This window comes from Euleptes europaea, chromosome 6, assembly GCF_029931775.1.
Source record: "Euleptes europaea isolate rEulEur1 chromosome 6, rEulEur1.hap1, whole genome shotgun sequence".
NCBI lineage: Eukaryota > Metazoa > Chordata > Lepidosauria > Squamata > Sphaerodactylidae > Euleptes > Euleptes europaea.
The window spans coordinates 73,037,040-73,060,566 of NC_079317.1; the positions used below are offsets into that span (position 1 = coordinate 73,037,040).

General features: G+C 40.9%; 1 protein-coding gene across 1 annotated transcript in view; it reads left to right on the forward strand.

Annotated features, from left to right (window-relative positions):
• The window catches only part of NELL1 (neural EGFL like 1), a 560,206-nt gene extending 553,185 nt beyond the window's left edge, over nt 1-7,021 (forward strand). The window contains exons 19-20 of the mRNA XM_056851927.1: nt 1,184-1,408; nt 6,678-7,021. Of these exons, the coding sequence (XP_056707905.1) occupies nt 1,184-1,408; nt 6,678-6,728 (276 nt within the window). The 3' untranslated portion in view covers nt 6,729-7,021. The remainder of the gene's footprint in view (nt 1-1,183; nt 1,409-6,677) is intronic.
• Nucleotides 7,022-23,527: the final 16,506 nt, after the last annotated feature.

Consider the following 23,527-nt stretch of genomic DNA (forward strand, 5'->3'; position numbering starts at 1 on the left):
TTCTCCAGGTGAACTGATCTCTGTTGCCTGGAGATCAGTTGTAATAGCAGGAGATCTCCAGCTACCACCTGGAGTCTGGCAACCCTACCACCAAATGAGATCTGCATGCAATAGCAGGCTTTTACACCTGGATCTTTGGCGAGATGTCTGTACCTCTCAATCAGGGCTGGATGCATGTGTACTGCTATTTATTTGCTTTGTACATTTTCCACTTCCAAGAGCAGCAGGGTCCCTCTCCCTCCCCTTTTACTTTTACAGCAACCCTGTGCTGTTGATTAGTTTTAGAGTATCTGTCATTCTATGAGGATTGGGCCGAATGAGAATTTTAATCTGCCGCCCATGTCTTAATCCAGCACTCTAACCACTGCACACCACTGGTACTTCTAATAAGTTCTTGCAGCATATGATAACCAACAGCACTCAACTGTATGGGGGAGGGATATCTTTCCATTCTTGTGATACAGACAGGACCGTGCATCCCCTTCCACTATCCCTATGCAACAACTTGTTGCATGCAATTAAGGTTAACAAGCAGGTATAGAATTATGCCATTAACACGTTTTTATAAACCAAGTCAATGCCAAATGCTCCCTGTTACAATGTGAAGAATATAAAAAAATGTTGCACAGATCAAAGTGCCTATTCATTCGGCATCAAGCTTGATTAATGATCTACTTGAAGTGGTTCTATCCAAACTTCACTGAACTAACTCCATTCCTGTCTGTGATGCTAGTACTGATGCTTTTTTTTAGTAAACAAGATGGTGCCTTAAATTCCTTTGGTGCTGCATAACTAGCATATCTATGACTGTCACCATTAATGTTGAATATGCTGCCACATGCCAAAAACCTAGAAGATCAATAAGTTGCGTATTTGTAGATACCAGTGTCTTACATATAATAATTTATGACAAGCACTACAACAGCCTTTCTACACATGAAATAATATTGACAGTGGGACCCAAAAGAATTGCTGTTTGCAGGTGTCCAGAGGTCATTCTTGCGCAGGTGAATCCCAACCATTGATTATGAAATTGCAGGTTGCAGGTAGTTCAAACTAGTTCTAGAGAATTTATATAGGCCTAAGTTAAACATTCATACAAAAAGTACCTACCATTGATTTTTGCCCAAAGCTGAGTAGTAATGTAACAATTTCCCATGGAGCTTTCTTTCTGTTTTTATAGGAAGGAGAAGTAGATTGTTGGCCACTTGCTTGCCCAACTCTAAACTGTGACTACACAGCAATATCTGAAGGAGAGTGTTGCCCCCGTTGCATCAGTGATCCTTGCCTGGCTGACAAAGTTACTTATGATATCAGAAGAACCTGTCTAGATGGCTATGGAATCACACGGCTCAGTGGCTCAGTATGGACAATGGTCGGATCTCCTTGTACAACCTGCAAATGCAAGGTATTTGGTTTCAAAACGTGGGCCATCATTGTAGTAGGCAGAAGGTATTTGATGGTGAAAGGTCAAAGGAAAGTCATGCAGAATTTGTATACAGCACTAAAAAAGTCCTTTTCCCAGGAAGTTTGCCCTTAGCTTTTGCTGGCAACAGTGCACAGAATAGGAATGCAGTAACAAATTATGCAATTTGTGGTAATGGTAATTATGTGATTATTGTCCCAGGAATCTGAACCAGAATTATGTATTAGCTTTCTGCAACTTTAAAATATTCAGTCTTAACACCCTGCAGATATTCTTAGTAAGCATGTAGAACAATGATGTTAATAACTGGTAAACATTTTAGGCATTTATAAATATGTATTTTCAAAAATAACCTGCCTCTTTAGAGAAAGCAGTTATAGTAATACAAATTGCACTGTTCAATACGTTCATTTAGACACCCTTATGCTTCTTGTTACATTTCTTTTGCACTTAGAGGGACTGGCAAAAATTAGAGATCAGGGGGAGAAAAATTCAGTTTCTTCTGTAAAGCTGGAAAGCAGAAGAAATCACGAAGAGCAACAGTCTAATTTTGTACAACTGTCAGCCTAATGTGGTATATTTTAGGAAATATCAAAATCAAGCTTTCTGAGGTCAGCTGTCACTAAATATGATGGAATAAATACAAATATAAGATTAGACAAGGGAGAAGACAACTCTCTAGTTCTATTTTTTTGATTAATTCAGGCTCTGCTGGAGTTGAGCTTTCAGAATCAGGGCCCAATTATGACTGCCACTGCAGTCTACAATTAATCAGAATCCATTGGTGTCCCTGGGCCAAAACAGAGATTCCAGATTGCCATGGGGGAGGAGGAATCTTTGGATCACAGAAATAGTTGACAATATACCCCAGAAGATCTACAACACTTATCACAGATCTGTGTTGGCACCCCATTGTGGGTCTAATAATCCACCCATGCACCACTGTCCCAACTAAGAAAACCTTCCTCTCCTTGTAATGTTGATGTATTTGAGTAATAATGCTTGGGATAATTTTTGACGACCTAGTCTACCTGTTTGGGTACCCCATCCTAAATAATTGCATTCTGTTGTAGGAAGTTTTAAGAATCAGGCTGTGAAAGTGCTCAATACCAAGACTGATAAAATGACATCCCTTCAAAAAGATTTGGCATAACCTCATCTTTTTTTCCAGTTTACATCTCAGAAATGATGTAATGCGTTCAGTACAATTATCATCAGTTATCCAAGGTTATGCCTTTTATTTAAAATGAGGAGAAAATGAATGTCTATCAAAATAGTAACTTTGTACAGCTAATAACATGCAGCTTTTGAGCAATGCAAAGAAATCAAATCACAATTTCCTGCCCTTTATATCATCCTGATGGGGAGAATCACTTTCTTTTGATCCTTTCAATTGCAACTACCAAATGTAGTTTTAATAAAACCCTATATAAACTACTGTAAAAGATTCCCTCCTACCCTTTTTCTCTCATGCAATGTGGAAAATGAGTTAATGACTGGACCATTTGAGCTTTAATTCACTGTGATTAGCTTCCTTGTCCTTTGGGGTTGTTTCCCTGAGGCCCTGGGATAAGCAGAGCGAGGAGAGAGGAAGTAACCAGTTTTGTAGCTCTGAGGCTCATCTGTATTTCTCAGATGTCACATCCTCAGATTAAATGACAGCAGAGATAGGATTAGTATGGCACTGAAATTGCTGTATTTGCTGAGTGGATTAAGAGTCTCAGCACCTTTGAAAGCCGAGCCCAAGCTGCTTTGGAGATCAGATCTCGCTATGGGCACCTTTGATGCTCCCTTTTTAAATTATTTGGCCTGGATATGTTGGGCAAAGATACTTGACCAACTAACCAAATCAGACTCAGCTGATGTATTTTTTGAAAAGGCTTTTATGTAGACATTGGTACATTTAGACTAGTTATTTAAAATACAGGCTGAGTATCCCTTATCCGAAAATCCAATATCGAAAAATAATCCAAAATCCAAAACTTTTTGAGCGCTCACAAAGGGTAATAAAGTGGCACGAGTGCAGGCAAGTCACACCAATGACAGGTTCCCCACAATGCCCCACATGCACAAATTATTAAAAATATTGTATAAAATTACCTTCAGGCTATGCGTATAAGGTATATATAAAACATAAATGAGTTTCGTGTTTAGATTTGGCCCCCATCCGAAAATGATCCAAAATCTGAGACACTTCTGGTCCCAAGCATTTCGGATAAGGGATTTTCAACCTGTACACTTTAATTTAGTAGCCACTGTTTCTGAAGCAAATGGCATTAAAGACTTGTAGTCTCCAGCATTAACTGAAGACCAGCACATACTCATGACATGCTATGACCGTGCAGGTTGCACTGTATTGCAAGAAAGTCCCAAGCGCTAACTAAGGCTACATTGTTTTTGAGACCAGAAGTTCATTTCTGCATAGCTCGATCCCACAGTCCAGATATGCAAGGATTTTCTGTGGTCCCTGGTAGTCCACATAGCTGAACCAATGTGGGTTCACAGTTCACATCTCTTGTTTTCTGTAGAAATCTTTTAGCTTGCCAAGATTTCAGTATGGTAATTCAGCGCCATATTTAGTGCAACAAATCCAAAGTCCTTCACTAAGGACCAATGCATTCATCATGCTCCCTTCCATAAAGTTTCCCCGTAGATGTTTTTAAAAACGCATCAGTGAAGGCTGCATTTTTCACCAGAACATTCACTGTGAGAGTTAATATGGCTTTCATACAGATGTAAAAATGTTTGGCCTTTTTGAAGCACCAGGAAAGTGGGGGGTATTTTTTTTTATTTCAGAAAAAAAAAAGAGATTGGGCGGGGGATTGAAATGTATGCAATACTTATTTATAAAACCTATTTTATTGCTTTAATAACATAAATGCATCATAGATATCTTAACATATAAGATTGTACTATTTGGCATATTTATTCATTTTAAAAGTATAAAAACCTTTAAATAAATATGACAAGCAGTACAGTCTTATAAAAAGAACGTGAGTATACCCAGCAGTAGGGAGGAGGGTTGTGCTGAGAACTGAAACTGACTCACACTTGCTGTGAAACTGACCAAATAAGCAGCCACATAGACCATTTGTGATTATTTCAGTGTTCTCTCAACTGTCCAGTCTGAAACTGACTAAATTGTGGGGAGGGAAAGGAAAGGTGATTGTAAGCTGGTTCGATTCTTCCTTAAGTGGGAGAGAAAGTCGGCATATAAAAAACAACTCTTCTTCTTCTAAATAAGCAGCCTCATGGTGTTCCAGCATTATTCTCTCGCTATCTGAAATCTAATTTCAAGAGATTGTCACGTACACGGAAATGAAGCCACTATTCGGGGCAACCTTCAGCTTGAGAGCAGGTTTTAATGGGGGGGGGGGATATTGGAGCCAGCCAAAGTCACGACCAATGGTCCATATGTTGCCTCTTCTGAAGGAGATTGCTCATTTGCGCCGGTGAGGAGTCTTCTTCAGAAGCTTGTTCAGCAGCTGTTGAAGCTGGCACTTTTTAGTTCAAAGGTATATTCTTCCAGACAGGACTGAGCGGTCCCCATCTTTTAAAATGACCCTTCCAGAATAATCCACTGAAGGATGATGGATAGTTTGGTCTGACCAAGTTGGCTCCAGTTGAACAACCCCTACCTCAAAAGGGACCCAACTATGGGGCCCTAACAAAACCAGACAAAGATAGAAAATGGGAGAAAGCAAAGAGCTGTGCATCTGAGCAAAGGCGAATAGGCAAAATCTGTATCTGGCTTTTTGGGAATCACCTTTTCGGCTTCAGGTAGATTCCCAGGTTTGGGTATTCAGCCAAAACGAAAGCCAAATATTGCCAATATGGCTAATTTCAGGCTTATTTTCGGTTTGGGTTTATCAATATGCACAGCCCTAGTAGGTAGAAACAGAGCTGCAAACTGTTGCACCCTATGCTTTGCACATATGTCTTAGTTCTTGCCATATGAAAAATGCGAATTAACATTCTTGACCCTCAAAGAAAATTGTCCATAACCTTTAGAACTGATAATTATGTCACTGAATAGAAAAAACCCATTTTGTTCTATTCCTCACCCCTTTTTGGAAAGGGGATAAAACACATGAGTAGACATTTGTACAGGAAGAGGCTAGGTTTACTATAAGCTTGGCAGGAGATTTCTTACCTTCCGCAGCTGCTCAGCTGGGCAGCAGGAGGAAACTACCTGGCAAAATGTGAGGGCACGATCATTGTACTCAGTGATGATGCAACTTCTGGCGCAACCTGGAAGTGATGTCATCATACTGGGGGTGTTGCTCTAGCATTCACCTCTAAACTTTATGGTTTCTATAGCATTTTCAGTGAGTGCTAGAGCATCATCCCTTGTGTGGTGGCATCACTTCTGGGTTGTGCCAGAAGTTGCATCATCAAGATTACTAAAATATACAAATCTAGAAGCTTAATCCCGCAAACAGAAATCACACCACTAAGGGGAAATATGCAAAAAAATATTGAGAGCATGATGGAACAATCATGACAGGATTGCATCTTAGAAAGATTCTACCCTGCTTAACTCCTGACAAGCAGGAGTGAAGGTGGTTTACAATTTAAGTCACACCCAACAGGACAATCCAATAGAAAGAAATTAGCAAAAACGTCTGGTGACTTGCTCTAGCAGGCTAGCAGCAGATGAAGTTCATCTAGGCTCACATTTTCCCTCTCTTTCTTCAGGCATTTAACACGGATGAGGACAAAGAGTTGTTGGCCTTTAGATCAGGACTGTGATAATCTGCTTGGTGGAGCCACACCAGCCCAGATTTGTTTGCTTTTGTAATTTGGAACCTGTTTTGGAGAAAAGTGGCCTAAAATCCATAATCAAACTTATCTGGTGGACCTTGCTCTATACATAGGTTCTTATAGTTCCACAGGTACTGGGAAGGGCAGCTGGTCTTCCTCAGCCCTGGCTGGCACACCTCTTCCTAGAAAAAACAGCAGAGTCCTAGGAATGAGTTCTTATACTGCTCCAGGGACATGGGATGGTTGGGAGTGAGCAGCTGGTCTTCCTCGTAGTGCTGGACCCTGGTGAATATATGAACTGGGTCTTTTGACAATCTTAAAAACATCAACAAATGATTGGCTGGCATCTTTGGTGCACTGCGAATAACACAGCATAATCCCTCTCATTTATTGGGTTTCTGAACCACTAGTGTCTATGACATAAGATTCGTGTTTACCAGTTGTACTAATAGCATTAATTTGTTTTTTCATGTTTCCCTCCATACAGAATGGACATGTCTGTTGCTCTGTGGATTTAGAATGCCTTCACAATAACTAACATAAAAAGCTGGGACTATTATTTTTTGTGAGGAAAACTGATGCAATTTCCCACTTTCGAAACAAATGCAGTTATACAAGATGGGAGTTTTATACAACAGACAATTACCAAAGTCTCCGCCTGAGGAAGATATTTGGGAGTTGCCTTTGGGACCTACCACTATGCGTTCATCCTTGCTAGGCTTGTCATGGGTGACTTTTACAGTACAATGCATATAAATCTATGGTTGTTCAAAGTTTTGAGTGTTGTAAATTACACCCTTTTCCTGTCAAATCATTTGCAAATCCGTTGAAATTATTTCATTGGTAAAATACGATGTATTCATTTGTTTAATTTATGTACAAACAGCAAGATAGAAACTCCCATTTTATTTTAGTTTAGAACAAGGTCCTACAAAAAAAAAGGCTGCCTGTTGTGGTTTTGTCCCATAATATTGCACACCTAGTTCTGAGGTCCCTGTCGGATGTATTTATGAAAATATGTATGTATGTACAGTCAAATTGCATAGTACTTATATTTCATAGCTGTCAAACATTGTAAAACATTCCAAGAAACATTTGACTTGTACAGGCTGGAAGTAATCAACCCTCAGCCTATCTTTACTGGGGGGGCGGGGGGAAGTAAAATAAATAATGTCACAAGTTTAATGAAGTGGCAAAAAGCACTTTCTTTTGCAGACAAATGAGCTAACAGCAAAATTCCTGTGTGAAGGAAGGGAAAAAGAATGACACTGTTTTCATCAGCGCTTCTCCAGAATGCATCCAGAAAACCATGGCACTGCTCAGTTTTAGGCTTAGTGGAGTGTTGTAGGTTGCAAGTCAAACAGCAAATACTGGATATGGGTGTAATTCTGTCAGGACTGTGTAGCATTCAATAAAACAATCAAAGGGCTTTACAAATGTAGATTTTAAGTGAATGGGTAAAGTTTTTGATATCGGTTACACTAGTATACATGAGTTTATAATCTCTCCCCCGTGCTTTAGCATACTCAAATCTGCCATCCTCCGTTATGTATGCCATAATGAACAAGTCCATCTCTATTTGTACAATGTTAGAGCTTACAAGGAACAGTGTAAATGTCACTGCATTTAATGATAATTTCAGCATATATCACACTAGGTGGTGTGCAGGCCTTAGAAGATGGTTGGCATGCTCCATGTTCCAATTTGTGTTACATTTAATGTATTCACCAAACAACCTTGTACCCCTCCTCCCCTTCTGACATTCAAGAAGACCTAATTTATTAAGTTAGCCAACTGTAAAATGCTGTTTAAAAATCCCAAACTTAAGCGGAACTTGTAATTAAAACTTCTCAGCATGCACAAAGATTAAGTTTGAACGATGGGTAGCTGCTTTGATTGCACCAGGCCAGGACTTGTGCAAGTGCTAGAACAAAATCCATCTCAGCCCAAAACATACCCCTCTCCAGCAATTGTATATGCTTAGATCACCACCCACGTGTACACACAAAGCACAGTACAGACCATAGGCTGCTATATGGGAATTGGGAAAGAGAAATCCCCACATCCAAACTGCCCTGGTTGCATGTAGTTGCTTGGGATCCATAAGGAGAACAGTGGGCTCATGGCATTGTTTTGCTTGAATACCCCCACCCTAGTTAGAAAGGGAGAGTTAATCATGCATCATCTGTTCTTTATTTATCTGCAAAAAAGTTGTACTGCTATAAGTAGGGAAAGGGGCTCTACAAACACCATTGCACTCATGAGTGTTTCTTCTTTTGAATTGTACTCATTGTGCTTTTGTGTATGATACAGTTTTCCCTTTCCCTACCGTCTTTTAACTGAGATTCATTGAGTATTCAGAACCAGTTTGTAGAGAGAAGCTTGGCAAGTACTTACTTCATTTGTGAAAAACCTATATTCTTCTGGCCAAGAACTGTATATTTTACTCTTGAGAATGATGGTTGGCTATGTACAATGGAAGAATACTGCATCAACATTCTACATAATACTACGCCCTCATCATTCTACCAAAGGGATAGTCCACGACTGTATGGATGCTCTGGTGTCATGTAGGTATTTTTAGTTTAGCATTTGCATTGGTGATTTTAATGAAAATAGAGATCTATACATCAAGGATCAGTTTGCACATGAGTGCCAGTTTAAGAGGTCTGGTGCACAAGCAGGAGTTCTTGTGAAGAGCTGGACCTTCACACTTGTGGCAACTGTGGTGTTGCCCCCAGTGTCAGAGAATTCCCTTCAAGGGAACAGTTATGCAAAGGATTCTTTGGCATTGAACAGAACAGCGAAACCCTTAGTTGCTCAGAATTCCATATCAGGAGAATGTTGTAAACCCAATGATGATTCAACTGGAGGAAACGATGCAGCAGTTTGGGATGTAAAAGGGGAGTGATTCAAAACTTGTGGCATCTAAATAAACTCCTGTGTACAGATCATCTTGTGTCGGTGCCTTTGTTTGCAGCTCTGCAGAACACTGACATCTTTCCTATTTAAAGATTTATTTACCACAATTTTGTCCCGCCTTTCTTCCAGGGAGCAAAGGGTAGTGTACCCAATTCTCCCCTCCTCCATTTTATCCTCATAACAACCCTAGTGAGGCTGTGAGAAGGACATATCCAGACTCACCGGGGGCATTTCATGAGGAGCAGGCAGTTGAACTTTGGTCTCCACCTTTATATTCAACACTTTAATCACAGTGTTGTGCCGGTTCTTGTCATGCGTTTGTTCAAAAAGTTAGATGTGGTTTATATGCTCTACCTTTGGTTCTGCTTCCTCTCATCTTTGCACGCAAAGAACCCAAATACCAGCCAACACAAGACTGGACCTTTGAAGCACAAAGGCAATCAAGTTTGTGCAAGCATATTCAGGGAACCTCATAGGAATGGGAGAAAGTATATATAGAATCTACCTATTTATTGATTTATTTAGCATATTTCTAGGCCACCTCTCCAGAGACCTGTTCGAGGCAACATATATGTGCCCAATTTTAAAGAAAGATATTCTCTTTTGTGCAGTTTATTTACATGGAAAACAAAGAATGGCATACGTTAAATATATATATTTAATTGCTGATGGTTATCAGCAATATCTACTGCCACCAACTCAGGCATTTCATAGTGTGTGTTCATTCTGGTTTGCAGTTTTGAAAACATAGCTAGCATTTCACAAACCAAAAGATGCATCTGGAAAGTTCAGTGGGGCCCAGGTTGGAATGAGTTATACACCAAGCTGTGCACCTGCAGCCACAATGACCATGGATGTAAGAAGGCAGCTTCTGTGCATTGAGCTCCATCACTGGCTCAGGGCACTTTTATAATAAGCTGATGGAACAGAATGGCAATTTCACCAGTATTGGGGGAGAATCTCATTTAGGTCACATGGGCTTCTACTGTAACCAAATCAATACCTGCTGCTTTCTGCTCTTTCACAGATGTGTATATCTTCATGATGAAATCTAAGGGCCCCATCTTAATTAGCTCCTGAATCACTGTAATATTCAAACCCAAGATTGTTGCAAAAGACTCCAAAAATAAAGAACTTAGATGAATAATTAACTAATTGCCCTAAATTAAAGGTTGCTTTCAGCATTTCCAGTTGAGAGATACTGATGCATTTCTGAACTTCATGTATGAAACATCTAAGTTAATTTACACTTACTTCTTATCATATTAGAATTGCTTCACAGAAAATAACTCAGTTGCTTATTTTAGTGTGGCTGATGGTGATATTTTGTAATGCAATAAATAAATCATTAGCAAAAGTTAAAGGAATGGCAAGGACATTTTGAAAGAAGTAAATCACAACTCTGGCTACAATTGTGAGACAGTATTTATGAGTTGTCACTAATTAGATGAGTTGAAAAGCAGTCCATAACACAGTTTCAGATCATACTTTTCAAAATGCCTTGTATGTTTCAACATTTAAATGTCCTATTAGGAAGGGAAAGCCATGTTCAGGAGATGTCAAAAATGATAGTGATGATTACCGGCACTTGACACAGAATGCAGTAAAAGGCTTGAGAGGAGGACAAAGTATTGTATCATTGCCCAGAGGTACACTGAAATCCCACATAAAATCTGGACTGCTAAACTTGTATAGGTGGTCACACAAACGCTTTTCACCATTAGTGATTTTCTGCCAGATTTAGGCAAAGAGCTGAGAAATGTTTTACTTCCCCTCAGTGAGGAAATCGTCTCACAACAAGAAGAGATCATTGTGACTAGCCTAAGATCACCCAGCAGGCTTCATGTGTAGGAGTGGGGAAACCAACCTGGTTCACCAGATTAGAGTCTGACACTCATGTGGAGGAGTGGGGAATCAAACCCAGTTCTCCAGATTAGAGTCCACTGCTCTTAACCACTACACAATGCTGGCTCCCAAGCCCCATTCCTTCTTGGTGTGGGGACTCAGAAAAGTCCCATGGCTGTCCCAGGTCCCCATTCCCAGGTAGGGTTGCCAACCTTCAGGCACTAGCTGGAGATCTCCTGCTATTACAACTGATCTCCAGCCGATATAGATCACTCCACCTGGAGAAAATGGCCACTTTGGCAATTGGACTCTATGGCATTGAAGTCCCTCCCCTCCCAAACCCCTCCCTCCTCAGGCTCTGCCCCAAAATCCTCCCGCCAGAGCCAAAGAAGGACCTGGCAACCCTACTCCCAGGGGATCAGCATCTCTTTTGGTACCAACCATTGCCACCAAGAAATCTAAAGTGTACCTCCTGCTATAAGGATTTGCACTTCTAGCACTCTTAACCGTGTTGACATTTGAGGTTCTGCCTAGCTGCCACATATCCAGATTTGTTCCTACTAGCTAGCATGGGGATAATATCTTGCCCTTTCGTACTGTTGCACTTGACTGCTACTCCTCTCCTTTCCCATTCTTGGTAAGCGGGACCCACTAAGGTGTGGTGTGTTTACAGAGCTCAGGCTTTGAGCATTCGAAATATAAGAGAGTTTAAAAAATAAACAACAATAACAATTAAAAAGAACCCACACATGGTCCGCACAAGCATCAGGCTGATCAAAATTAAAAAGCAACAATGAAAACACACAGTCCCCTAAACTTAACTTTCTGTTTATCCTAAACAAAGTTTAATTAGTATTTCTTGAAGTTGCCGCATTTAAAATTCTTTCTGTTACTTTGGTTTTCAGAGTTTGGGAGTGTGGTTCAAATGTAGTCACTTCGAAAAGCAAAAGACCTTCATGGCTTGAGTAGGGAAGAACCGAAGAGATAAGAGATAAGAAAATATAAGGGAGAGTAAGAACTTCTTCCTCCTGTCCTGAGATTTATATAATCTCCCCTCAGCAGTCCATTTCCCTCTGAGGTCAAGCCTAACTCAAGAGGAATCAATCCTAACGCAAGAGGAATCAAGCATTAGGCTTCTCAGTCTTTTAAGACTGACAGTCTAGCAGATGGTAAATTTTTTATTTTACTTTGGCCACAGCTATTTGCATTTTTCAGCAGGGAGTGCTTAGAGGATTAATGACTCCCCACCACCAATTGTCCTCTTTGCCAGCTACAAACTTTCAACCATCCATACATGGACAGAGTGCAGTCTCAATTACTGATATATCAAAGAGATCTTTAAAGGAGCAGGCATTTCTTCACATCTTCAAATTCCTATAGATTATTTACCTGGGCAAAGCCCTATGCCTTAAATGTTGTTTTAGATCAGGGGTGGGGAACATTAGGCCTGGGGGCCATTTAAGGCTCGCAAAATCATTTGGTCTGGCCCTTCGTGGGTCCTGGCAGATCTCTAGCTCAGAAGATCTAAGACTGGTAATCCCCCCCCCCCTGCAGACAGGAATAGCCTCTATTCAAGGCAGATGTGAGTTTGTTTTGCTGAGAAAAGGAACCTTTTTTCCCCCTTGTAGAAGAGTCGTTAGCTATGGAGCTGCTAGGACTGCCCAAGAAATTGTGTTAACCCTTTCCCACCCGGGCCATGGAGAAACGTTTTCCCTCTGTTCTACAAGAGGGCTGGGGGCAGAAGTGGAGACAATGGAGGGGTTAAAGGGGGCAGGGCCAGAATGCATGGGGGGAGTTCTTAGCCAGTGTGTCCTCATTTCATCCCTGCAGGTGGAGGTAGCAGGAGCCGGCTGTAGAATCGGGCCCCGACCAGGAGCAACTCTGGCGTGCGGCTTGACGGCTACACCCAACTGGTGCAATGGACCATCCTTTGCCACCAGGTTGGCGAGTTTGCCACCAGTTTGATACCTGCCTGCTTGCCCATGCCGGGGGGGCGGGCACCTGGGGCAGCTGCCTGCTTGGGACTTGGTCGGCTAATTTTTAAGTTGATAACTTTGTATGGCCCGCGAATGATGTTATAAATATCCAAATGGCCTTGGCGGAAAAAAGGTTCCCCACCCCTGCTTTAGATGACGTTTTGTGGCAGCTGTCCTCAATACCCAGCTCAAACTAAGTGTTTCCTACAGACAGAAGCTTCCTGCCAATTTAAATTCATAACCTATTCATTGAAGTCAATCTCAAATTGATATGAGGAGGTTATAAGGCAACAGATGAAATGGCTATCGAAGACTTTCTAAGGAAAGACCAATCATGCAATGTAACATTAACTTCTGGCCTCTCGCTTGTTCTGTTTAAACTTTTCATTTGCTGAAGAATTAAACAACCCAAAAAACACACAAATATGTGCACACACGCACGCATGCGTGCACACACACACACATACATATCTTGGTTAATTTTTTGGGGTAGGACCACTGGGAAGAACATAAAATTGCTCTGCAGGCCACGTCACGCCTCAGCTGGGCATCCCTCGATTAGCTTATATAACCAAAGAGTACTGCCTTGATGAACCCAAATCATAATGAGCCACAAGCAGAGAGCAGTAGGAGACCCAGGTGCATCAGTGATAGACTGAGTCAAGTTTAATAAGAGATGTGCTTAGCAGTTCATTAACACTAAAATGAAGAGTAAGTCTACTGAAGTAAACTAGTAAAAGCTGTGATAAAAGTCCATAGATGAAAATAGCCCCCAAACCTTTGCAAATATAGATAATAATATTTCTTCTAAAATATAGATAATAATATAGATAATAATATTCTTCTGCTTCTTCTTCTCCAAAGTTTAACACTGATTAAACTGATGTTGTGTTTGACCAGAAGATACAAATGAGTTCAAACGTTTTGATTTTTTTGGTAGAATCATTATTCAGGAGCCCGCAATACTTGTGGATGCAATACTTAACAAGTGAGGCTTATTCCAAGAAATGATGGAAAAGGCAATCTGGAACATTTCTTACGAACAACTTTAACAAGAAGCAATTCCAGAAATTGATAAATACAACTTTACAACATTTTTATTACATACCTGTATGAAGCGCATGTGTACTTCAGTATCTTTCAGACAGATAACTGATCATAGTGCTAATCAGTGTTCAGGAGGAGAGACCAAGGCCCATCTTACCCTATCCCAAACAGTGACCAAGGTGATGTAAATAAAGGTACAATTGCTTCCTCAGATGAGGAGCCAATGATGTAATGTCTGTTAGCATGCATGGTTCCTTATCCAGTCAGAAAACCAAGTTGACAGTTTTCATAATTTGGCTGTTACCATTTTAATTAGCGTTCTTAACAAATGTCCTGTGGTGTTTGTAAAGATATTGAATGTAAGAACACATAAACATATACTTAGAAAGAAATATAGGTAAGTCTGATGAAGTAATTCTTTTTTTTTCAACAGAGCAGCCCAGATAGGTAGCCCTGCAGTACAGGCAACACTAATTCAATGCCTCCTATTCATCAATCTTGACCGGAATGAGCCATCATGGAAATAATCAAGCAACTATTTAAATGCTGACTTCTGCTATTAATATTGGATGAATTTGATTTAGTGATGCTTTTAAAATGTCAACGCCTGTCTAGGAAAAACTGTACTTTGTATCAACCAGGAAATTTCACTGGGGCCACCTGAAGAGCTCTTAGGTCATCTTTTTTTTTTCATTTATACTTGCATATAAATAGACATTAACAGACTCCATAAGCCATCGAAATGCAGAGCATTGTATAGCCTCATTACTCTGGAAATGCAGTGAAGAAGATCTGAAACTACAGGGGGGACGTTTTTAATCGTAACATTTGAACATCCACAAAATCTTCTCTCCTGCTTAACCCAACAATGCTATTGTTTGCAATTCTGGTAGAGCAAAGCAATCTTTGTGATTCGCCACACTTTAGAAATGAAAGACATCCAATTTAATGTTGGTCGTATGTGCATTGTTGTGGTAGGAAAGGGTGACAGATTTTTGTTTTTCCTCAATTTTTGGAGTTACATATGCAAATGCCTTACGAGGCACACATGGATATTGGTATCAATATGTATGTCTGTTTCACACTGGAGTGCAGGGAAACAGAGCAGATTATGGTGTTGTCTTTCGAGTTAGCACAAGAATGTGCTTACGGACCCCCTTTTTCAGGAAAAAAAATGCATAAGTAAGATAGAATGCTACATCCTTGGAGTAGCAGTATAATGAAGAACCAGTGTTTATTCAGCAAGATTTATTTACCTATCTGAAGGTATTCCATTTAGGACTATAATATGGTGAGCATCATCACTATGCTGGGGCATTGCATATAACTCTAATATTTAAAGAAAAGCTATTTCTAATATTAAAAAGGAACCTGGACAAGAAGGAATCTGACCAGAGCTTTAAACCAGAGACACTGAATTGTAGGTCAAATCAATGATTAGCTGTGGTTACTTTGATTGCTTCTAACAGGACATGCATCTCAGTTCTATGCATGGCTACTCAAAAATAAGTGTCAGCGGGTTCTATAGATTTTATTCCCAATTAAATGTTCACAGGATTGCAGTCTTAGTCATGACTAGCATTGTTAACAGAAATTCTCTTAGTTCTACTTTAAATTTCTCCCTAAAATCCAACTACCTGTTTCCTTTTTCTCTTTTTTAGGAATTTGGAGTTTGTTTCTAATCAATTCCATTTTGATCAAAAAGAAATTCAAAGAAAGGAAGGACAAGAAGGGAGGTTCTGCAAAACTTCAGAATTTCACTCTGTAGATGCTCAGAGGCAGGCAATATCTTCCCAAACTTTCCTATGTTCCTACTAGAGCTCCATCCTGGGGTGTTCAGCATAAAACAACTGAAAGGGCTGAGGTTACAAAAGTGTGCATTGATGTCTTTTAAAAAAGAAGCAAAAAAAAGTGTATGTAGGGTTGACAGGTCCCTCTTCACCACCGGCGGGAGGTTTTGGGGGTGGAGCCTGAGGAGGGCGGGGTTTGGGAAGGGGAGGGACTACAATGCCATAGAGTCCAATTGCCAAAGCGGCCATTTTCTCCAGGTGAACTGATCTCTATTGGCCGGAGATCAGTTGTAATACCAAGAGATCTCCAGCTAGTACCTGGAGGTTGGCAACCCTAAGTGTATGTCAAAAGGGGGGGGGGAAGAGAGAGAAGCGCAATTTCCGGCATTATTTCCAGGGGCAATTTGCCCAGGTCCAATTTGGCTCAAAGGAGGCACAAAGCCTCATTGGGCAAGGAGTCTGAGCAGCAGCCAATTGAGAGGCAACTCTAAGTGGTACTTATTAGTGCCTCACCTCCTTGGTTCAGGATTTCACATTGATCAAAGCTGCAGAAAAACAACACATTAAACAAATTGGCTCTATTTGCCAATATACATCTTCAAACAAAGCACCACATTAACAATACAATAGATGTATGAAGGGCAGAGCTCATGCGCAAACCAAGCACCGCATTAGCAATTCAATACCAGCCAAAGGGTGGAGCTCATACGATTCTTAAAGCTGCAAGCACCCAAAAAAGGAACTACATTCCATTACAAGAGAAGAATATAGTTAACAGGGTTGCAATATGTTTAGATATATGAAAGTCCATTGCTTGTTAGAAGAATCCAGTTACATTCCTTTTCTTTAAATTAGAAGGCAGTGCTGAGAGGTATCCAGATAACAGTGCTGGGAAAAGACAGCCAAGCCAGTTCAATAAAGCTGTTTCACAGAAAAACCCATACAGGGTTTGTGCTTTGTCAGTTCTTCACCAGCTAAAATAAAGTTAACCACAATTTACAAAAATGCAGTTGTTCTAACAAACAATTTTAACAGCAAAATAGATAACACTCACCCACAAGAATAAAAACAAAACTTTTTTTTGTTTAACAGGAGCGCATATTGGCATGCTCTCGAAAGCTAAGAAGGGTTAACCCTGGTTAATACTTGGCTGTGAGAACACCAAGGAAGTCCATGAATGCTATGCAGAGGCAGGCAATGGCAAAACACCTGGAGAAGCAGCGTGGTGTAGTGGTAAAGAGCGGTGGTCTGGAATGGTGGACTGTGATCTGGAGAACCGGGTTTGATTCCCTACTCCTCCACATGGGCAACGGAGGCTAATCTGGCAAACTAGATTTGTTTCCCCACTCCTACACATAAAGCCAGCTGGGTGGCCTTGGGCTAGTCACACTCTCTCAGCCCCACCTGCCTCACAGGGTATCTGTTGTGGGGAAGGGAAGGTGATTGTAAGCTGGTTTGGTTCTTCCTTAAGAGGTTGAGAAAGTCGTCATATAAAAACCAACTCTTCTTCTTCTCTGTTCATCTCCAGCTTTGAAACCCCTATGGGATTATGATAAATTGGCTGAGACTTGCCTGTTTTCTCCATCACCGATAATAATTGAGAAATATTTCTGAGCAGAGTATTTATATCTTCCACATCCCTAAAATTTCTTTTTGTTATCAGATTTTAAATGGACTATATTTTTAATATAATATGTGGGGGCAATGATGAACTTCCTACTCTGAAACAGAAAAGCAATCCAGAATTCTTTTGTAACAATTTTTTTTTAAAAAAACCCACCTTTCCCCAGTGGTGTTTATATCAGGTACTATCACAGAAAAGAATCTGTGGGTTGCTTTCCATTTTATTTCAGAAAATGACAAAGTATGTGTAAGACTTAAACTTATTTCAAATACACTGAACTAATAATATTGGGGATACACTGTTTGTAACCCCAATAGATGCGAAGCAGAGAGACCAACCGTCTTTGCTATATAATTCCCTTCCTACTGTAAACTCAAAGCTTGGCCCCATTTCCAAACGCTCTACCGTTCAAAGGCATCCAGCTCCAGGGCTTCCTTCACAGATGTCGACCAGCAACAAAGTTCAGAGTTCTTTCATGATGAAAGCACTACAAAGGCAGAATTTACAGGAGGTTGCCTTACGCCTCTGATAAAACCACTCATGAAAATATAGATTAACAATAGAAAAGCTTTCACCTTCATGTATGAGGAAGTTGTTAGCACCTGAACACAAGTAAAATTTATTGCTAGTCAATTTCACTTCTTTGCAAATTTTGTTTGCTAAGATTGGCGCAGCAAGTAGGTCAGAGGGCTTCATGTCACTTTATGCCAAACTAACAGACCATTCCTGAAGGGGGGGTGTTAGATGGTACCCGGAGGTGGTGTAGTTATTGTGCCAACGCAGCAAGCGGAAAAAAGAATAAAAAAACACTTTTCTGGAAAAAAAAAACCTGTGGAACTCCCCATAGAGTTCCACGGGGCTATGCCACGATTTTGCAGGTGTAACTGACGAGATACACTGGAGATACACTGAGGAGATAACGCTGGGAAAGCGCCACTGGGAGGCAGCACCAGCACCGCACTCCTACTGGCATCCAGGGGGGCCAGTGCAAATCACCCTGCACTGTCATCCGTGCAAGTTTGCATGGCGCAAGGGGCATGAACACAAGCATAGGGGGTCACGCTGGCTCCTATGCGGCTCTGCCCCCCCCTTCAGGAATGGGCTGCTCGTTCCAATTTAGAGTAACAAAAACCATACCATAATGGTATATCTGTACCATATAAACTGATTCCATTTTAAAATGTATTCTTATTTTATTTAGTAGCTGTAGTCAAGTAGCATTAAGGTTATTGGGTATTATCTTGGATTAGGTTACTTTTATTTTTTTGTGATCTAATATTGTATTGAAGTGTTTCTGTGTTGTATTCAAGAATAAAAATAAAAGTGTGTGTGTACAAGTTCACTACTATTTTCACACTGGGCCCACATCCACTTACACGTCCAGTGCACATGCCAAAATGGATGAACATGCCTGCAAAAGATGGCATTGCTTCTATCCACCAACAAGTAACTAGAATTGTAAATTGATTGTACTGACTACCTGAGACAGGCTGCAGCCAAGGTACTCATTCCAATGACTGGAATTCCCCCTTTAGGCAGTGGTCCATCATGCCTGGCATCAGGAAGCCGAAGAACTCAGGTGTCAAAAACCAATGGATTAGCATAGACATGTATCTGATTGGCACACTGTCCTAGGTCAATATCACTCTCTAGCATTAGCCTTGGGTGGAGATAATTTTAGATCCATTCCTATGTTTGGAAACAAGAAAGGCCCAGGAATTACCATTCTTCTGGATAACGGCTTGTATGGGCTTAAAATGCAAAGTTTTCGGATTTGCTATTTTTATGTCATGTCCAAAACTGCTGAATTCTCTGCTTTTTGTGTTGGGGTGTGTGTGTGTGCCCTTTTCTCAATTAAAGAAAACAAGAAACATTGATATGTCAGATCAAGTGGGAGAGAAAACTTAGAAAATGAAAGTTTCTGTCGGGAGTTTAAGAAACATGTCTGAAAGGTCATTTTTATCATGAATTTTTAGGGGGTCTTCCATTTGTGAATTAAATAATTTTTGTGGACAATTTTTCATCCAATGTTACTTAAGGAACACACACTGGGTGACCCACTGAAAGGAACTAATAATGGGCAGCAGTGTTAGAACAGAATAAAGAACCAGCATGACTGCCACCAGTTGAAAATCTTTAGCATGTGCAGCCTATTGTTCAATAGGAAATGTGCACAGTAGCACAGGGCGAAAAATCAACTTCCTCTAAAACCTTCCGTTTCTTCATTAACCACTGGGGAGCTGAAATGTATTGCCTCTGATTGCTGACGACCCTGAACCAAAGCATTTAGCAGATGTCGGTAAAGCCATTTCCTTGCCACGCAAGAGCAGAATCTCTCTCCTATGCTTCTATGAGAAGTTCTGTTTCATGAATACAGTAAAATTAGATTCTGAGTTCAAACTTTAAGCAGCAATAGCTGTTTAATAAAGGCAATTGAGGTTGTACTGCACAAGCTCTTGTTAACACTTCCATTATGCAATATTTCTGCAATCCTTATGGGGGACTGATTCTGTCAAACCTTTATTGTAAGTAGCTCGTGAAGAGGGACCTTCCTGCCAGTTCTTCTTCCTAAAAGCCCCATTAAACCCGGAAAAGTTGACGTTGCAGTTCAGGAGATGAAATGCCGGGGCGGGGGGGAAGGCTACAGTGAGGAGGGGGGAAGCCAGAAGAAATTTCCCCTGGTCACCATATGTCCTCTCCCCAAGAAAAACCATGTCCAGAATTTGAACCCCAAATCTCTGCTCCTGTAGTATTCAAATGAATATCCCTGAGCCTGCTGTGTTCTACAGTTTTTTTAAAATGTAGTGAGATGTAGTAGTTAGCACTTTGGACTAGGATCTGGGAGACTGTGCCACTGTGCCATGGAAACTTGGGCCAGTCACACACTCTCAGCTTAACCCACCACACAGGGTTGTTGTGAAGATAAAATAAAGCAGGGGAAAACAGTTTAAGCCACTTTAGATCCTATTGGGGAGAAGTGAAGCAAATAAATTTAGTGTGTGCTTTACATCTACAGCCCTCTTTAGCTTGCAAAAACTTTTGCGTTTTAATCTGTGTTTTAATCTTTTTAATTGGACTGTTATAACTTGTGTCCTCACAACCTGTTTGCTGCATTGTTACCCACCTGAAGTCTGATAAGGCAGGAAGAAATGTCTTAAACAAACAAACAAAATTATCTAATAATATCCTATAGGTAAAGACATGACCTCCTCAGCCCTTTAAGATCCTGGTCACCAACTAGTTTATTGGGAAGGCCCTATTGAGAAGGAAATGGAAATGGTTGTCCAAGGGCCCCACTGACCTAAAGAGGGCAGCCGGCAAACAAGTCTCCATGCTACCTTTCCCCTCTCTAACCTCTTGTGTGGAAAATAGGGTTGCCAACCTCCAGATATTAGCTGGAAATCTCCTGCTATTACAACTGTTCTCCAGCCGATAGAGATCAGTTCACCTGGAGAAAATGGCCGCTTTGGCACTTGGACTCTATGGCATTGAACTCCCTCCCCTCCACAAAACCTGCCCCCACAGGCTTCGCCTCAAAAACCTCCTGCCGGTGCTGAAGAGGAACCTGGCAACCCTAGTGGAAAAGGGTAGCTGGTATTCCCATGGGACCTAGATTCGGCCCTGGCCATGTTTGTGAATAAGAGCCTTTGGGCCTTAAGAAGACATGCACCTTTATGTGAAAAAAGCCATAAGCACTTCATGTTGCACTCAGGAAGAACACACACACACATTGGAGACAAATGTCTGAAAGAGCAGGAACCACTGTCAGAAGATGAATATATTTTGATATCCACAGCTGGAAACCCTAAAGATAAGTGGCGTGGACAACATTGCAGGATCAACTAACAGAGCTTCGGCAGGTTTTAGAGACACTGCACCCCAAAGCCAAGATATGGGCAGGATCTCAAAGATTTCCCATAGATCTGGGAGAGAAAGCATTAAAACAGTCTGTCTGAGGAAGGCATGCAGAGGAACGGGGAGATGAGATGGAGAACGTCCTCAGGCAAGCCTCCTGTCATCTCAGTAGGGTTGCCAATCTCCAAGTGGTGGCTGGAGATCTCCCGCTATTACTGCTGATCTACAGAGATCAGTTCACCTGGAGAACATGGCCGCTTTGGAAGGTGGACTCTATGGCATTAAACCACATTGAAGTCCCTCCTCTCCTCAAACCCCACCCTCCTCAGTATCTACCCCCAAAATCTCCAGGTATTTCCCAACCGGGAGCTGGCAACCCTACATTTCAACGCCTTTCTTCCAGGGGAGGGGGGATGCAGTGTAAATTTAGGCTAGCTCCTTATTCTTCATTATTATTTAATATTCTGTAAAACCTCATTGTATACTGATGCATCCCTATTCCATCTTTTGGGGTCCTTTTTGTAGAAAATATGCTCATTAATAAAAGCCTTTTCTCATGAAATGGGCCTGAAACTCCTGTCTAGTTACCTAGCTGCTTGGATATGCTCACACACACTAATGCATACACACACACACCTCCCTTCTGGGTGCCTCATGGCACCAAGAGGATTTTTGGGGAGCAGATTATTGAGGTACCTTGAGTGGTGGCAGGCTCTACCTACCCCCTCAAAGTCTCCAGAAGAGTTTGGGAGAGAAAGGGGAATCCCACAAGGATGTTGGGATGCCTCATGAGAACACATCCCCTCAGTTCTGCACACAATGGGGGCCACACATAACTCTACATCATATCTAGGCCATCCATTACCTTTGGTAATGAAACTTAGCCTGTCAACAAAGATTCATGTCAAATGAATCCTCTATCCTAGGTTCAAAAAGTTTGAAAACAACCACTTCTGAAGATTTCTCTTATTTATAATACATTGCATCTGTTAGTGTGCAAACTTTCAATCTTTTAAACATCTGATTTAATTTTGAGGAAAAAAAACTTAATTAAAAATACATTCGATTTTCTATCAGCATTGGCTGCTGCAAAATAATCAGTTGCTTGCCTGGCAGTTAAGGCTGTGCAGAAATGGGGGAAAAACCCTTCACAATGATGGAAGCTGATGGTTTATGAAGTTACTGAATGAGAACTGATTATTGATTTGCTATTCTCCTAACAACATCAGTGTCGAGTGATAATGTACTGTACCACTTGTTACAGAGTAAATGGCAATTCTTATATTACTGCCTTTCTTGCAAATTGGCTGCTGGCTGGGAAAGGCAATCATATGGCCAACTAGCATCTTAAAGCAGTGCAGGAAGTACACTGGGAAAGTGCAAGTAAAACCCAGCAGAACTGTTGCTGCCATTAGGATCTTCGGCACTTTACAGGAACTCTGCATAAAGAGGCCACAAATTAAACATTTCCAGCTACCCAGCATAAAACAATGCACCCTTTGATGCTGTTGTCTTCCTGGAGAATATCCGGTTAGGTATAATCATATTCAGAACAATCACTATCATATTACAAGAACAAATACTTTTGTGGGTTTGTGCATTTTGAAAAATAAAGATATGTCTCCTTCTTTTATAAAAACAAGGAAGTGCCAGTGGAAATGGAGACAGTATTTCTAGATTCAAAAATTCGAAATGGAATTCAGGAACAAGGTATAAGATTGAAAGGTTGAATGCTTCCACATATCAAGAGTTTGGGGAGGGGCTGTAGCTCAGTGGTAGAGCATCTGCTTGGCATACAGAAAGTCCCAGGTTCAGTCCCTGGCCTCTCCAGTTGGAAGGACCAGATAGTCGGTCATGTGAAAGAACTCCGCCTGAAACCTTGAAATTCCTCTGTCAGTCTGACCTTGATGGACCAATGGTCTGGTTCAGTATAAGGTAGCTTCATGTGTGTCCACATAGAATCATAGAGTTGGACCACCAGGGTCATCTAGTCCAACATGAGTTCTTTTGGAAAACTATAATGCCAAAATATTTAAATATTTATTTTTTCTATTATGATTTCTAGGTTTTTTTGTTTAAAAAATTCAATAACAGAAATATAATGCAATTTACACATTTTTTTTGTTATAGTCTATCGCTTTGTCTAAAATGGCATCATCTTTAACAAGGAGGCTGTGAAGCGCCCCTGATAATTCATTTATAAGCTGGTTTTTCAGCACAAGATTCCTTCATGGATATAAGCCCCTCTCTGCATTGCCAGCTCCACATTTGGTTGGGT